The following is a 19133-nucleotide window of genomic DNA, read 5'->3' as shown; positions in this document are numbered from 1 at the left end:
TCCTACCATAACAAATTCTTATGGTAGAGATTGTACGTAAAGGTACAAATGTTTTCAGCAATGTTAAACGAAATAAGCAGTTTTATACTTCCTGTTTAATCTGAAATTAATCTGCTAAGAGATCTGTTTTGTATGCATTCTGGATTTCATAAATAGTTTTTCTTTTCCTGAAGCTTTACATACCATTAGGGTTGTCACCATTTAGTTAGATTTTGTGCCAAAGTATTATGTTTGACACTAAATGTCACCCCATTAATAGAAAAGTACCAAATCAATTTTGAATATATGTCTTTAATTTTTACTAAGAATTTGTTTTCCACTGTTTTTCGGAAGTTGTTCTAACTTAAATGCATTCTGTACCTGGTTTGTTTGCATAGGTCACAATAAGCAAACTTGTTTCATCAGGAGGAATAAATTCTTAAATGTAGAGGGTTTTTTTTTTTTTTTTTTTTTTTTTTTTTTTTCCTTTAAACATTAAGAAATGGAAAATATGATGAGAAAGAGGAGTGCTGAAAACTATGCAATTTTTTAAAATTAATCCAGAATTTAAATAGTTCTGTTTTTTTATTAATGGCTTCAGATTATTTATCCAGTTATTTATGTGCAGACTGACAAAAGAGGCATACAGATTCAGTTAAGATGAAACATTACTATGAGAGATTTTGTGATGTTTATATTTATTTTATCTTCCCTCATTTAAAGCATAAAAAGTTTCTAGCATATGTAAAATACTTCGATGTAATTTTGTAGAAAGTTCTTTACCATTCTGAAAAAAATTCTATATTATTTATCTCTTTTCTGTTTTGTTATTTCTTTTTTATACATATTACACATTTATTTTCCAAGTTGTGTTAAAAATATATAATTTTTGTATTCAATATATCCCGTCTAAATAATTGATATGTATGGAGTATGTTTTCTGGAGTTATTTAGATGCCAGCAATCCAAATTTAGTATAAAAATTAGAAAGGAAAATTTTTTAACAAAACTCAAAGACATGATGTATAATCTACTTTATCTACAGGATTGTGATGGTGAACGTGTGTGATACATCATAAGCAATATATGTGTATTAGATGATCACATGTATGATCACCTAATCCACACATATTGCCCATGATGTGTTGATTATGCAAATTTTATTGTATCGTATATTATATTAGGTGCTTACACATTAGCACAACCACCTTAGTGCAGTTTGGCAGTTTTCTGCAGAAATGAATAATGATTTAAAAATTATTTATTACATACATGTTATTATTATTATTCATATTATAATTTACCCTGAAAATCAATTAGTAAACCTACTTACGAGCAGGTTTTTGTTTCTTTTGTTCTGGTAGAAATTTAGCAATGATTGCTTTAAGAAAAAATTCAGAACAATTTTACAACAAAAAATACTAAATTCCTGTTAAATTATTATTTAGTTTCTTTTAATGCTAGACAAATGTAACTAGAGTATGTTTTAAAATTTAGTTCAAAATAAAATATACATCACAATTTTTATGTAAAAACCATGGTACTTTCTGGTTATTTGCATCCATCTACTGAAAAGTCATGATCTCATTGGCGAATAATTTTTTCCAAGATAATGCAGGAAAGGCAAGTTATTTTCAAAATGGAGATGCACTAAGCATTCCATACAAGAGCGATCAGCTAATAAAATTAAAAAAGCAAGGAACACTGAATAGTAAAACACACGCCTTGTTCAAGAAATTTTTCTTTTTTTTTTCCATGTTCTCTTCATGTATATAACAATAAGTTTTCGCTTTAAAAAAAATCAGAATTTCACAAACTCGCTATCGTACATCATCAGTATTGCACATGGTCCAAAACAGATACGGTTGCATACCTGTGTGCTCCATAAATATGTTTGGGCTACGTTTATGTTTTGCCACATAACTATTTTAGTGATGTACTGCTTTGCCATAGGGATACTTTTTCGCAACTTTTCAGTGGGATATGGATAATCAGAAAGTACCAAAACCACTCGACTACTACAAAAAGAATGCACAAAAAAAAAAAAAAAAATTCTGAGGGTTTCTGTCTAAAACTGAAGAACTATCATATATATAGTTGCTTGAAGAATTGTTATGTGCATGATTGCTAGGGTTTGGCACACTGTGAAAATTTGGCGTCATGTACTAAGATGGTTGTGCTGATTCATCATTATCTGATATTATGCTTTGTTATTTTACCATATTATTCATTAAATTAGTGTATTGTTATCATAATTATTTATAAATTAAATATAAATCTAATATTCTTTTTTTTTTTTTTTTTTTTTTCAGGCTGTTACTCAAAGTGTTCCAGTTATAAAATTACCTCGATATATAGACAAACACATGATCAAACTTAAAGAAAAAGAACTTAAAGAACGGAACAGTATCAAAAGAAAAATACTTTATCGTGGTAATACAAGCATTCCTGTTATCTCCAGTACACAGAAGGAATTAAATCATTACTTAGGTCAAATGTATAATGAAAGATACGCATTACCACTACTTTCAAAATACTGGTTCAAAACTAAAACTTCTGGTCAAAAATTTACAATTAGTCCTTGGGAGTCTGTGAGTTTCTTTTATTATATATGTCTTTTTTCAGTTTATCCTGAAATGTGCTCATTTCTAGTATTTAGTAATTAACATTTCTCATAATGCTGGTTTATCAAGAAAATTATATTGATTCAAGTTGCGAAAATTTTATCAGTGAGCATTCAGATTAGCTTATTTAGATGTATTTACATATGTATTTTTATTATAAGGGAATGATAATGAAGAGCTATAAGAAAATGTTTTAATATCAGGCATTAAATGTGCATAATACCATTAACATGTTTGTTTTAGAAAAGCTGCCAATCCAAGGCATTTGAAAAGAGTATTTTTTTTTTAAGTATGTGTTGGTTTTATATTGTTAATTTTTTACCTTAGATATATGATCTTAAAAATAAGATAAAATACTTAGTTTGATATACTGAAACTATGTTCAAATATAAATAAAAGTACAATTCATCTGTGGAAATATCACATTTTTGGTGAGATGCTTTGCAGAGCATTCATAGAAAATAATTGAATGGAACAAAGCCAAAATCAATCAGTACAAAAGTAACTTCAGAGTGCTTGAAACCACCATTAAGCCATGTTTCAACAGAGACCTTTTCAATCTTCCATATATCTGGAGACCTATTTGAAGAAAAACCTTACAGAAATTGGTAAAAGATCATGAACTTGAAGAAGTCATCCATTCCACTGCCAGCTGATGAAGCAGAAGGGTCATCTGTGATCACGCCTTACATTTATTTGATTTATGTTCAAAATGTGGTTCCATTGTGTCAATTTAGAGTATTTTACCTCATTTTTAACTTCATTTTAACTACATGTGCCTGTTAATTTTTAAACATGTTAGATATTTGTTTCTTTTCATAAAAATTGTTTAAATAAATTGTATGTAAATAATCAATATTTTCTGTTTTAGGACAACAAATGCTAAAAAAATTTTCTATAGAAAGATAAGTGTGCAATGTTGCCTACCATCTTGAGGTTATGTGGTTATTTGAAAATGGCAAAACGCGGGTGGGCTCTCTGCTTAAAAAAAAAGGATGACCATTTTCGAGGAATCATATACGTAGGGAATTTTCATATACGTAGGGAAAATAAAGGAAAAGTGTTGTAATAAAAATAATTATTATAGAAGTCTAAAGATATATTCAGGATGCTCTTTTGCATTTTTGATACTTTACTGAAATCTTATAACAATATATTCCGTCATAAACCACTTTTTGTATAATGTTAAGATTACTATTATCACAATAGCCATTCTTTTTACCATTACAAGTAGTTTATTGTAGCTGAAATATATCTGAAATCACTTGTATTCAGATTCATTGAGTAATTATGTTATAGGAAACTTTAGTTCCAACTCAAATTTCCAACCAAGTTTGGGCCAAGAAAATATATATTTATTATGAAGCTTCTAAGTGAAAAACTTTATATCGCATTTCATTAATTAAATATAAATAAAAATAGAATATATATTAGACTGAAAAATCTTCAGTGTCTAAACATCAGAAACATTATTTTTCTATGTTACAGGTTTAAATTTCAAAAGAGTATAACTGTATAGTTGCAGTTTTGATGTTTTCTGGATTTTTACTCTGTATATCTTGATTTGTGATTGTCACTTTGAAGGAAAATGCAGTTTATCATCTGTGAAATGATAATAACTGTGCCATTGATTTTTAAATTTTAACAAAATAGTTGTTTGATACTGTTTTTGTGGTATATAGCAGAAAGCTATCCTATATGAAATTTACATTGTACTGACTTACAATGTACATTCTTATGACAAGTCAAAGATAGGGCATCATTTATTGATGGAAGTTAAAAGCATCATAGTTTCCATTGGCATATACTACATAGCATCAAGCAAACATTTTTCACTAGTGGAATAATATACTTTAGAGACTAGACTAAATATATTCTTTCCATTCAGTTGCTAAACATGCCATGTCTTTTCTATGGGTAAGTCTCAGTAAGCTTATTGCACTGACATGCATGTTTTTGAATACTGATATTTTGGTAAGCGGATGTGCGATCTGAAACTTTGTATAATGAAGGGCATAATGTGAGAAGTACTGGAACATTAAAGGGTGGGTACTGTGCGATAGTAGTGTGTATTCTTTAGCATAATAAGAAGTGAGTGAGTGAGAGATTATGGTGCAAAAACCAAAGATGATCATGGCGTGCCAAACACGTGATGGGATGATTACAATAGATGACATTAAAATTCAATAAATAAAAACAAGTAGAGAAATGTACCAAATCCAGAGGATGAAATCATAAAAACAAGTTAAAAGCACACATTAAAATTCAGGACACAGTCTTCAAAACAAATTACACTAGATAATAAAAGCCAGTCTCTTTTAAATAATAAAATAAATTAATATTGACCTCTCTTCCGATTAAACGGTCGAGAAGTAAGTCACAGCTATTAAAATATTTCTGACGAAGACTATTAAAACTTGGACACTCAATTAAAATATGATGGACAGATAGACAAACATTACAATTTGAACAAACAGGCTCATTCTCAGCTTTTAAAAGATAGTTATGTGTAACTCTAGTGTGGCCAATTCTGAGGCGAGTCAAAAGAACTTCCTCCTTACGATTTTTGGTTAATTCCCAATGCTCAATTTTAGGCTTTACATGTCTTAATTTATTTTGAAGCTGAACATCCCAAAGTTGCTGCCATTTTTTTCGGATCTTGTTTTTCACAACACAACAGATGTCTCCAAAAGGGATGAGACGACTGGACAGTTCAACAGCACATTTGGCTGTGATATCTGCCAGCTCATTCCCTTTTATTCCCACATGCCCGGGAACCCAGCAGTACAGGACTTCATATCCATGACCTGTTAAGTTTATATGTAACTTAAGAATATCCACTATTACTGGATTTTGAGTGTTAGAAAAAGCTTCTAATGATTTAAGCGCACTATACGAGTCTGTATAAATTATAAACTTTTTGTGGCAGAGCCTTGAGATGTACAAGAGACTATAATATATCGCAGTTAGTTCGGATGTTAAGACAGAGAAATTACGGTGCAAGCGTCTGCCCTCCATGTGATCTTCAATTACAAATGCCATCCCAACATGATCTTTTGACTTGGATCCATCTGTATAGACTGGAAGATAACTGCTATATTTGTGCCTGTGCTCAGCGAACAGTCGTCTGTATACGATCTCGTTAGTGCTTGCCTTCACGTGATGTTTGAAAACATCAAGAAGCTGAATCCGTGAATTTTCCCAAGGTGGGAATGTTCCTCAATGATAGGCGAACTCTTAAAGAAAAGGTAGGAATACAGGATAGACCTGTTTCAAATAATGTATTACACTCATTATCAAGTAAGCATAGCTTATTAGGATGTTCAGGTTGAGATAGAATATTAAAATATTGCAAAAGGGACAATTGCTCACGCCTCAGATAAAGTGATGGTTCGTTAGAGTCAACATATAGGCTCTGGACAGGAGAAGTCCTGAAAGCTCCTGAACAAATCCGCAGAGCTTGATGGTGAACAGGATCCAGTTTTAACAAAACAGATGAGCGAGCGGATCCATAAACAACTGAGCCATAATCCAGTCTAGAACGGATAAGCGCTCTATAAATGCGAAGCATGGAACAACGCTCTGCACCCCAGGAAGCATAATAAGAAATAAGATGTGTAATTAACAATATTGTTTCATTATTTATTCTTAGCGAGAAAAGAGACAGTTATTCCAGCAAATACATGTTGCATGTAAGCATTCTTTTGTGTAGTAGAATGTATCTGAGTTGCCAATTATCAGAGACTAAACTTAACAATACTTCTTGTTGCCAGATCTAACAGATTAATATAATAAATGCACAATAACAAAAATGTGATGGGAAAATGCTCCGTCAACGAAACGATAAAGTTACAAGTACAGAACAGGTATATTAGTCTGGATTATTTAAATGATATAGGAATGAGTTAGAGTACAGTGGCAGTGTAATGAGGGAGTAGAGCTTCATAAATGCAATTTGCATTACATCTGTTGTCACTAATCTGTAGCAGTTCATTTTGTAGATTTCATGATAGGATAAGGTAGTATGTGGTACCATCTGTAAATGAGAGATTTAAAATGCCATAGTTTCCACTAGCTAACGTCAAACTGCATATTTTTTAGTTCACAGGCAAGAATTTAAAAAAACTGCATTAAAAAAGGGAACTATTCTTATATACGCCCTCACTTGGCGACAAATTTGGTGAGAGACTCCATGGTGCCATATTACAATCTAAATTTTTTGCCTACATTTTGAATTTTAAACCTAAAATGTCTCCAAAAACGCAGTTTTTGCAAATGCAAAAACCATGTTTTGAATGCACAATTTAAGCTAAAAATCAAAAAAAAAAAAAAAAAAAAAAAAACATAAAGTTTCTAACCAAAAATGTTTGACAAGAATCCATGTACAGAGCGATATGTTTTAACTTCGAAAAACATCTATGAATTGCACAATCTAGGCAGCGAATGAATCTACAAACTATATACACCTCACTTTAATGAATTAACATAACAATAAATTTCAATGAATACCATGTACACAGCATCCTGTTTAAACTTAAAAAAAAAATCTGCGAATTGCACAATCTAGGCTTTACGCAAAAATCAACAAAATAAACTAAAATAACTAAAATTACAAACAATTCAAAAAACAACAATAACAACAGAAATTCATATTAAAAAACAATGAACATAACATTCTATAAAATGAAAACTGTAAAATAAAATTCACTTACCATAATATATTCGTTAATAAAATTTCGCCAGTCACACAACGTTTGTGAACAAAAGTGCCACGATTTTGCTATATCACATCTCTTTCTGCGATTCAAAATTTCAAAACTAACAATAAAAACTTCCTCCAAAATTAACTTACTACACGAAAACCACGATCCGAATCTTAAACAAACTCCGCTGACAGCCACATACTTTACCAAGCAAGCATTTGACTGCAAATCCACACAAGAACTATCAGAAACGTCCTTCTTCGTCCGAGTTCTCATATCAGCTCCGCATTTCGGACTCCATTTTAAAAGTCGAACAGGCATTCCAAAAATACACTTCGATCCTCATAAATACACCCGCGAACAAAAAATTCGTTAACAACTTCAACATTGTACCTTTTAATACTAAATTTACTTTCCACACAATCTAAAATATGCAACTGAAATCTTGCCACCACGTCTATCATTGCAACATAAGCCATTTCAAAACATGTACGACACAGACCAATGGGCAATTAAACCACTGCAGCAAGAGTTAAATTTCAACGTCATGCCAAAAACCAGCGCAGAACATATATCGCCACATTTGGTGATCTTAAGGTGAATATAAGAGCCTAAAAATGCATGCTTTTTAAGTCTTAGCATTGAATACACCATGCCTTTTCTGTGAGCTAGTGGGGCTGCTATGATTTCATTGAAATGTTGAATGTTGCTGAGAGCAAATATTGTGTGAAGGGTTCAAAGATAAAAGCTTTCTTTCTTGTCTGTTTATGAATTATATGATCAGACATGACAGCATGTTTCATGACAAATAGTCTTTGAGTCATTTGAAAGTCCCTGTTTTATAATTTGAAAGTCCCTGTATATTTTCTTGCATAAAGTATCTTATATTTATAATTAAAAATGCTTATAAGTTTTACTATGTCAGGCACCACTTTAATCAGCCAAACAGCTTTTCTATTATTATTATTATTATTATTATTATTTGGGAGGGGGGTTATTAAATTAATTACTTTTAAAAATCTTTCTGATTTTCTGCATTTTTACTTTCTACTTACAGAATCCATCCTTACCTCTGCCTGTGGATGAAGCCAAGAAATTTGACTTGCCTGCATATTTTTCAGATTTTGATTTAGATAGCAATATTTTGCAAAGCCTTAGTACATTAGGTCTTGAAAGGCCAACCCCTTTACAGGTATACATTTTATTTCAGTCTCCTATTCCTGTTATCTGTTTATTTTTAAATTTTAATTTAAGTAATATTTTGTAACCACAGCTTTCTTTTGATCTTTAAAAATGAAATTGTTCTATCAAATTTATTGAATTATTTTCCAGCCCTTTCAGGGGCGGTGGTTTCGCCTTGAAACCGCATTTTCAACATTTTTTTTTAAATTTAGAAAATTTGGTTTCATTTTCTCAAAACCGCTGCTAAAATTAAATTACTTCTTAAAGCTGATAACAGATGGCAGCACTAAACCTTTTTCGGCATCCATTAATTGATACGAATCGTTCAAAAATAGCTTGTTTTTGTCACTATTCTTTTTGGGCTATTTTAAGAACAAAAAACCCAACAATTTTTAATTTTTCCACAATATAATTTATAAGCAGGCATCAATGATTAATGAAATGTCCTTAGTTCACAAAAAAAAGTAATGGAACCCTTTTAATTTTGAATGTTTTCAGTATGAAACCACCGCCCCTCTGAGACATCGAAGAAAGGATCAGATGGCGCAGTCGCGAGATTTTTTACAGCTGTGTTTATTGCTTTCAGATCATTGCTGTAAGCAGTTGCACCATATCTTCATTTGAGTGGCTTCAAAGATGAGGATTTATGGAGCTTTTGAGAGAGGGAAAACATTTCTTAATTTTTACAGAGACACAGAGCACACTGAAGAACACTCACAGTTGCATTTTTATTCTGCTTCTCTTAGCTGTCGCTTTTCTCATTCTTCTAGTTCATAGTAAAATATTTGTATACATCTAAATTTATTTTGTTTCCACATATAATTGTCTTAGTTTTTAACATAATTTTTAAAAATATTTCATAGTTTTATGTAAGTAATTTAGTGCATTATTAGTTACTTTTTGTCTCATATTTTTGCTTCCTGTTTTAAATTTTTTATTTATAATTAAAAATACTTGTTTCTGCAAATATTACTTACTTCATTAGTTGTTCAGTAATTTACTAGTATAATCTGCAATGTGGGTTACATTCAAATACTTTCCAGCAAAGTAAAGATAACTAAGCAAATGCTTAGTCTTAAATGCTCTAGACAGGCACTAATTTCAAGGCAAAACTGGTCCCCTTTCCATAAAGGGGGACAAAAAAAATTTTTTTTACACTCATTTATGTTGTCTGTAGAACCATTACATGTCATTATGCTTACTTTTTCATAACTTTTAAAAAAATCATAACATTGCATCCCTGAAAGGGTTAAGGATAATTTTAAAATACTCAAAAATTTTGTACATAGAAAGCATAAGATATCCATCACTAATATATAATATTCTTCATCTGCCTTTATATTTTGAAATTAAACATAATCTGAAATATATTCATGAAAACATAAGTACCCATGTTTAAATTTTGTCTGACCGTATAAAATCTTGCTCTGGATTATAACAATTTTATTATCCATAAGTCGGCAAGTAAATTTTTTATTTGCTAGCTTACAGGCATTTCCACTCTATTCGATGCTTTATATTTTCAAATACTGATGTAAAATCAAGAAAGGAATTTTGATATTTCAAATTAACCAGAGAATAAGCAATTTTGATGAAATCATTTTATAAAAGTACATGTATTATATATAGGCTCATAGAGCCTAATGTTGCTTATATGGGATTGAATCTTCTGTCCTTAACATCAATTTTACATGGTCTTCTTCACTATAATCCACTAGCTTTTATACATAAGACAGCCTGTGTTTTAAAGAAATATAATTAAGTGTATTCTAAAACATTATTGAAAAGCAGACTTATATATCTCCATTCTGGAAATAAGTTGTGCATGGTAACCCTTGCTTACTTACTAAAAGTTAAGAGAAACTGTTATTAACTCCAAACTGAATAAATAATGTATTCGCAAATAACTAATAATGTGTACATACAAAAATTAAGAAAATTTCTTTATAAAGTCAGAAGTTTTGTCTTTAAACCCAGACTGGCAGGTTTCTACAAAAGCATAAAAGAAAAAAAAAAAAAAAAAAAAAAAAAAAAGAAAGAAAGAAAGAAAGAAACCTGCATGATAGAAAATACTTTCTGTATAAAAATATATCAGTGGGACAGTAAGTATTGTTTGAATTTACAGTATTGTTTGAATGTAATAATAATGTAAATGTAACTGAAATTGAAATATTTTTTAGCAGTAGAATGAAATGCGTTTTAAAATAAAGGAAGTTTAGATGCACTGTTTATAATATGTATTCAAAAGTTACAAAGCACAATAGTTAAAGATTATGTATGCCAATTCAAATGAAGCCTAATATTTTCTGTGAAGTGGTCTACAGTAAAAAACCAATTTAGCTGTTGTTTTAAAACTTAATTTATGAGGTCATTTAAGTAAAGTGAAGAAAGGTTTTTGTTTATAACTCTTTTGCGAAGTTCGGTAAGTGAGTTTACTGATCATATTGTAGAAATGATCCTATGACGTATGATCTTGTTTGTACATTGATGATATTGCTACATAATTTGGGGTTTTCATATACAGAAAGAAGTTAATAAAAAGTTATACCAAAATGTGACAGATGCAAGCAAGTTGTTAGCACAGTGATGATACCCCCTGCAAGTACTGCTTGCATTATTGTGCAAATAACTTTTCCCCATTTTTCATGTTCTAATATAACTTTTTTATTAATTAATATTTTGGCTCACCACCTCTAGAATTTGATGCAGTAGCACTAAAAGATGTCAAAAAATTGCATTCAAACTTTTTTTCAACAAAAGGATTCTCTAAATGGGAAACTGGCCTTGAATCATGCAAGATAAGTTGTGATTATGCTCAGCTGTGGCTCATTAGCTTCAACAGTATAGCTTATCTGATTAGTGCACTTTGAAAAGTAAACCAATGAAAAATAATTTTTCTTTTTTGTTCATTTGTTTTGTTTTCAAAATGAGTGAGTAAAAAGTACACTATAGAAATATATTGAGATAAGTACTCAGAAGTTGAGTAAATTTATTCTTTTATCATTACTGAGTTGCATATTAATTTAATATATAGTATTTTTTTATTTTTAATATATATGTACAATTTTTTATTTATAAAAAATAGTTTAATGAAGTTTCTAAAATTAATAAATAAATTTTAATTATAAAATAGTGTATAATTAACTGAATATTTTAAATGCTTGTATTACTTTTTGCCAATTTTAATGTCACAACCAATTTCTGCCATTAGCAGAATAAGAACTATTTTCTGTCGATAGAAAGCCATAAAATTTATCCTTCATGGCCTTTAAAATTAGAAGGTCATAGAGTGTAAGGTGCTCTGAAACTAAAATCGTTTTTTAAAACTAAGTGGTGTTTTTTATTTTTGACACTTATCTAATCTCTAACTAAATGCAGGGAAAATATTAGAAAAAGAAACTCGCTGTGATTTCATAAAATTCAGTAGCTTATTCTTCTATCTTAATACTCACTGCTTGACAAAATTAAAAGATATTGCATTATATAAGAAAACTACATTTAGGGTTGATGAAGTTTTCTCAAAGTAAGTATGAAATAAATATTAAAAAAAAAAAAAAAAGAGAAGGGTAAAAAAAAAAAAAAAAAAAAATTAAAAAATAATTCTTAAAGATTGAGCATTTTTTTTTAAATGTGCATACATTTGCCAGCTGTATTAGAGTAAGTTTTAAGATTTATTATGCTGAAAAACGATCAAACAAAACAATAAAATAATCTGTTAGTAGGGTGTATGATACTCTAGAGGGTCGTAATCATATCCTCCTCATCTGGACTCTAAATCCCTAAAATGATTTTGTCTTAGAGGTTTTATTGTAGCTGTGTTCACTCATGTTGAAGATAATTTCTCAGTGCAGTAGAACTATGTGTAGCTAATTGATGGTTAGTTTATTTATTCATCACATCTTAATCATGTTTATTCAAATTAAAATTTTATGTGCAATTTATATATTGGCTAGGCCAACGTACATATTACAGGCTTATCTTTTAGCATATCTACACTGTGAATATACATTATCATCACCCCTTTAAAAAAAAAAAAAAAAGAGAGAGAGAGAGAGAGAAAATTCTGCATCGTATACAGTACAATTTTTCTTAACTCCATTACCCTTAGCTTTCTCTCCTTATCCTTTTTTATAATTATTAACTCTCTATTCATCTCCTTAAATTTTCCCTTAACATCACTTCCTACATTCTATTTTAAGTTCAAAATCCAGATATCCGTTATTCAGAATGATCCAAAATCTAGATCTGTATTTGTCTGTATTTGATGTTTTTTCATAATAAAACATATGAAGAATTTCGATTCTTAATTTCACTTCGGTACTAAATAAAATACCCCATACTAAATAAGAAAATGTATTTATTTGGCTCTGTAGCCGCCATTTTGCATGGCATGCATCTCAAAATTGAAATATTCTGCATTAAAACCTAGTTGATTTTAACCTACTGAATATTTCATATCCCTGACACCAACCTGGCGAATCATTATTTAATATTTTTTTGCATTCATCACTGCATGACTGTGAGTTTATGACAGCTTGAGAAATGATTCATGCAGTAAACTGTCTAAGCATTTTTTTAAACTATTAGTTGCTGAATATTAAAGAGAATCGTAACTTTTTATATTGAGATTACACTTGGTGATGATTACATATTTCAGCTAACTGCACTGCAAAATGTTGAAGAGGAGAAATTTAATGAAAATTTCTTATTTAAAAAAAAAGGTTTTGTAAATGATATTCAAAGGGCAAAAGATTATACAGTCGAAAGTCGTTAATCCGGACTCATCGGGACATCGGCGATTCCGGATTATCGATTTTTCCGGATTATAGATCATCAGTTTAAATATGGTAAGATGGCATGCAGAAATTACAAAATTAAAAATATGAAACCGTAATTTATGAAATAAAGAACAATTATGATCTAAAGGGTATCAAAATTTACAAAAAGAAAAAGCTTAATATTTATTTGTTTACTTTATTAAACATTTCATTCAATGTAAGTTGTTTAAGTTGCTTCATTTCATGTGATAATAATTTCTCTTTAATTCTATTAAACAGACATAATTTCTTGTTTAGTTACAAAGTTCCGCTGTTCAAGTCCTAATTGCTGTGTCGAGAATACCAACTAATTTGTCAATTGAAATTTTTTCGTTTTCAATAACCTCTGTGTCACTTTCTTCACTATCGGAAGCGAATTATAATGACGAGGAACTTGATTTAAATCATATCAAAGACGGAGTACATCGAGATGAAATACTACATTTAGTAAGGAATTATAAGCCAAATAAAATAAAAACATCTGCCCTGAAGATAAGGATAGTGCTGACAGATCAACTTCCAATTCATTGCGCGCCGCGGCGTTTCTCCCCCGCCGTAGAGCAGCGTGAAATTGATAAACAGATTTCGGATTTCAAAACATACTTTCACTTTGTATATCCTTTACATATTAGTAAATATATATCGGAAATTCTATTTGACATAATCGAAAGTTCAAGCTTACTTTTATAAAATTGCTCTAACAGTCTGCAAAAAATAATAAGCCGGATCCAATTCAAAGATTAAGGAACTACGCAATCTGCAACATTAACTGAATTAGATAATTTTAGCTTAGCTTATACCGTCCATTATACATTAAATGCGCATGCGTAAACGTATTATGCGCGTGCGCACACGCATATTTGCAGCCATAAAGGTCTTACATGCACGCATAAATGCCTATGCACATGCATCAACATGACGCATGCGGAGAAAGTTTGTAGCTTTGAGGTCCGGATTATGGGTGTCTGAATTAACGACTTTTGACTGTATATAATGCTGTTTTAATTGAAAAAACTGATCTATTTTTCAGATAAGCACATGATCGCCCCCAGAGTTGGTGTGGCTGTACCAGACTGTGGTATTTGGAGAAGGCAAAATTTTTAAACTTAGAGAAACACCGCACAACAAAATTAAAGGATGGCAAAATCTTTCAAATTTAGGGAAAGCACTGGGATTCAAAATTTAGAGGTGGAATATTTTTGTAGAATTTAAAAAAGGTGCTTGAGAACAGAATTTAGGACTCGCAGAGTCTGCAGTAAGCCGCAAAATGTCTAGCACTGGCCTTGGATAAACCTTAAATATATGTGGAAATTTATGTATTCAAGGACTCAGATAAGACTTAAGCATATGTCTGAAATAAACATAAGAATAATGAATTACTAAACTAATATAATTAAGGCTTAACTTTGTCAGCGTGTGATAGAAGCAAGACAAAATTTAGCGAAACAGCATGTCTTTAGTTTCCAATCTCATGATATATCACCAATAGTGTACAATGTATTCAGATATCACAAACGAAAAGCAAAATTTTCCAATTAATGGAATTTGTGAAGAAATGTTAGGAAGTGGTAATAAATGAGGATGATATAATAGTTTTCCTTTGCAATCACAACACTCCAATAATGATTCAACTAATGGACAACAAAATCTGTAGTATAGTTCTAAATCCAGAAGATATAGCTATGGATAGTAAAGAATTTGACCGGGAACTTGCTAAGAACAACACAACAACAGAAACTGATTGGCAATTTAGTAGAAATTCTTGACATGCAAATTACAGGACTTGAGCAGCTGGATTTTGTAATTGAGCAAGTAATTATATCTATCTGTAGAATTGAAGAGAGAGTTTTAGCATAAAACACAAAGCAGCTGAAATGACTTACATTGAAAGAACTGTTTAATAAAGCAAACAAATAACTATTGAGCTTTTTTAGCAAATTTTGATTGCCTTAAGCTTATAAATGCTTCATTATTTTGACTTTCTACTGTAGTATTATATACATACATGTATATATGTAGGTTTTACTTTCAAAATAGAGCATGAATATTGCATTTTTAAATGCTTTTATTTTACTAATAAGAAATAGATAAAAGTAATAAAATGTAAGTAAAATTAATGTTGCAGGATTCATGTAATTATGAGAAATTCACACACATTATTAGTTCCATGGGCATTGATAGAATGCATTATTCTGTTAAAATCCACAGCTAGCTTTAAATAGTATGATCAGCTAAAGGCACTTAAACACCAAAGAAGACCGTCTGTCTTCTTCAACTCTTGAAGACAAGCAAGCCATCTGCTACGCTCCACTCTCGTCCACGTCTGGACGCTATCTCCTGTTGGTCTCATCTGCTCCGCACTGAGCTATGCTGGGATGACGTCACCACGCTGGTAATTCGCTAAGTCAGCATTGGTCGTTGATGATCTCCACAGCTTCGGCCAGCCTGAAGGGGCATCGTCCTCGATGTCTGTTGAATGGATGTCACCATCATCATGATGTACCTGCAAAGATAATAAAAAAACAAAAAAAAATAAATAAATAAATAAATAAATAAATAAAAAAGAGTATCAGGTCCTTAGGTTTGAGCTGATACAAACATCAATCAATTTGACCATGGCTTCATATGGTCAACCGCAGTAGATATCAAATTCAGTCCTTCATGGCATCCTACTTTTTCGACTTCATATCTGTCATTTGATCTAACAGCTATGATTTTATACGGTCCATGAAACTTAGGTCGTAGTTTCAAACCAGTCCCATACTGAGTTCTCTGAATGGCTACCAAATCGCCAATCTTGTATAGTTTCGGTTTCTTTCATCTTTTGTTAAATTGCTTATGATTCTCTTCTTGTATCTTCAAAGTGTTGCTTTTCGCATCTTCTCTCATTTCATCGTTCTTGTATTAATTGCTTTAAATATTCTTCATTCAATATCTCACTAATTCTTAGATCTTCCTTGTTCTTCATTTTCGTGCCTATGAGAAGCTCAAACGGTGAATATTTTGTACTTCTCGTAGTTGTGCTGTTGATTATTCTCTGGACATCTGGAACATACTTAAACCATTTCGTTGAATCCTCATGTGATAATTTTGACAAAACAGGAATCAAAATTCTATGGATTCGCTCAATCTGTCCGTTACCTCTTGGAATACTGGTAGTAATTTTGACATGTTCTATGCCTTCTTCTGTACAATAAGCTGAAAATTCTTTCAATGTAAAGGCACTACCTCGATCTGAAATGATTCTGGCTGGATTTCCAAATACAGTCTGTTGTTGCTTCAATTTTGAAATAACTTCTTGCGTAGTTGGTGATTTCACTGGATAGAACCAAGTAAATTTCGTAAAAGCATCGACCACAGTCAGAATGTGTTGGTATCTCTTGTTTGTTGATGGAAGAGGTCCAATAAAGTCGACATGGTATGTACTCAAGGGAATGTTTTCTTTCGGTACAGGATGGAGAAATCCTTCTGCTTTTCTTTGCTTCTTGTTGTACAGTATACATTCTATACAGTTAGCAATTACTTTTTCAACTTTGCATTTCAGTCTGGGAATATAGAATTCTTGCTCTACAGCATTTACAGTTTTATCTACAGCAAGTATTTAATTTACAGTTACCTTTATTATTTATTACAGTTACCTAAGTATTTAATTTACAGTTTAAGTGACCTTTTTTATGTACCTTCTGTATGATTTCGTTCTGTAAGGATTCTGGCACTACTAGCAGATCTTTACCATTTTCAAATTTGTAGAAAATATTGTTTCTTACGAAGAATCCATTTTCTTCTCCCTTCTCAACTAAATTTCTGATCAGTTTCACATGCGTTCATCTTCATTCTGTTGTTGTGCTAACCGAATGTTCTCAGTTACTGAAATCGACGTGTATGATGTTAAAATCAAAGCATTTCTACTTAAAGCATCAGCATGTTTCATTTGGCTTCCTGAACAATGTACAATTTTGTAATCGAATTCTTCAATAAACATTGCCTATCTTGCAATCTTGGGAGTTAAATCTTTCTTATCTAAAGTTTTCTGAAAAGCACTACAATCGGTTACAATTTTGAATTTAGTCCCTAACAAATAGTTTCTAAACTTCTTCAGAGCTTCTATAACTGCGAGGGCTTCTAATTCGTAACTACACACTTTCTCTTGCTGCAGTGAAGTCTTCTTACTCATATACTGGATTGGGTGATAATTACCATCATCAGATAATTGGAGTAATACCGCACCAAAGTATGAAGTTCTAATGGATATCCTTGCCTAAATATATGTAGAACAGGTGCTTGAGAGAGAATTTCTTTTAATCTGCAAAATGCTTTCAGTTGTTCGGAATCGAACTTAAAACTAATACCCTTTCTAAGTAAGTCACTAAGAGGTTTAGCTATTTTAGAATAATGAGGAATGAATTTACGAAAATAACCTGTTAGTTCTAAAAAGCTTTGTAGTTGTTTACAGTTACGTGGTTGTGGAAAGTTTTGAACAGCAACAGTTTTGGAAGGTGATAGTCGAATAGTTCCATTTTCAATTACATGTCCCAAAAATTCAATTTTACGTTTTAAGAATTGGCACTTTTTGAAATTTATTTGTAATCCATATTCCGAAGCAATTTTGAATACTCTTTCTAATTTGTCTAAACATTTAACTTCATCATTAGCCGGTACGACTATATCATCCATATAAATAATTAGTACACCTTCATTTATAGTCACGGAATACTGAATAAATATACCTTTGAAAAACATTTCGACTAGTACATAAACCAAAAGGAGCTTTAAGAAATTCATAAATACCATTATGTGTTACAAACGTGGTGTATTTTGTGCAGTTTTCATCTATGTCTACGTGGAAAAAGCCATTTTTCAAATCTAATGTCGTGAAGACCTTTGATTGTTCTAAACGATCAAGTATTTCCGGAATTAAAGGCAGTGGAAATTTGTCTTTAATAATCTTCTTATTTAATTTCCGATAGTCAATGCATAATCTTTTAGAATTATCTCGCTTGCTACACAAAACAATAGGCGCCGCATAGTTAGAGTTGCTAGGTTTTATTATTTTTTCTTTTAGCCATTCGTTAATTTGATCGTCAACAATTTTTTGTTCTGCCAAAGACATGTATCTTCTATTTTGACAGACAGGAATTTCATCGCATAAATTTATTTGCATCTTAAAGTCAGATTGTCTATTTTTCCGAGGCTGGTACGAATTAATTAAATGACACAGTCTTTCTTTATGTTCTCCATTCGAAATATGCGATAATTCAATAGCATGCACCAGATGTGAAAGGTAATTAAACGTCGAGCCACTTCCGCTTTCGGGGTTTTTGTTTACATTCACAGAGACGCTAGGCGATTGAGAAAGATCATAAACATTTTTCAATGACACAGCACTATTCAAATTTCCCATAACGCAATGAACATTAGCATTTCGATATGACTCAGCAGTTATCACGTTTACATTGCTTTTATTCCGATGAGAAATTATTGGAAGGCCATTCTTGGGAAGGAAAAAGTTAAGATTCATTACATCCAAACATAATACAATTTGATTGCATAACGACTTGACAACATAAATTTTCATACGAAGTGAAAAACTATCAATTGAAATATCAGAAATAAAAAAGCCGATGGGATACGTTTGCTTTGATTCAATTCCGTTTAATGTGATATCGCTACAATTTAAACTTGGAGAACCAATTTGCTTAATTTGCTTGTGTAACTCTGCGCTGCATATCGTCACATCCGAACCAGTGTCAACTAGACTATCAACTAAATGATTATTTATTTCTACAGTCTTCATAATTCTATCCTTATCACAAATTCGTTGTATTAAA

At 31.1% G+C, this 19133-nt stretch overlaps 1 protein-coding gene across 2 annotated transcripts in view; it reads left to right on the top strand.

Moving 5' to 3' along the window:
- LOC118188406 (putative ATP-dependent RNA helicase DDX28) overlaps positions 1-19133 on the top strand; it is a 71095-nt gene that overhangs the window by 11422 nt on the left and 40540 nt on the right. For both annotated transcript variants that reach the window (XM_035358838.2, XM_035358837.2), the window contains exons 3-4: positions 2292-2570; positions 8364-8498. In XM_035358838.2, coding sequence (XP_035214729.1) covers positions 2292-2570; positions 8364-8498 — 414 coding nt within the window. The remainder of the gene's footprint in view (positions 1-2291; positions 2571-8363; positions 8499-19133) is intronic.

Source organism: Stegodyphus dumicola, chromosome 7 (assembly GCF_044657685.1).
Source record: "Stegodyphus dumicola isolate Sdum_Otavi_A_Nest chromosome 7, ASM4465768v1".
Taxonomy (NCBI): domain Eukaryota; kingdom Metazoa; phylum Arthropoda; class Arachnida; order Araneae; family Eresidae; genus Stegodyphus; species Stegodyphus dumicola.
This window is presented reverse-complemented; position numbering and strand designations above follow the sequence as displayed.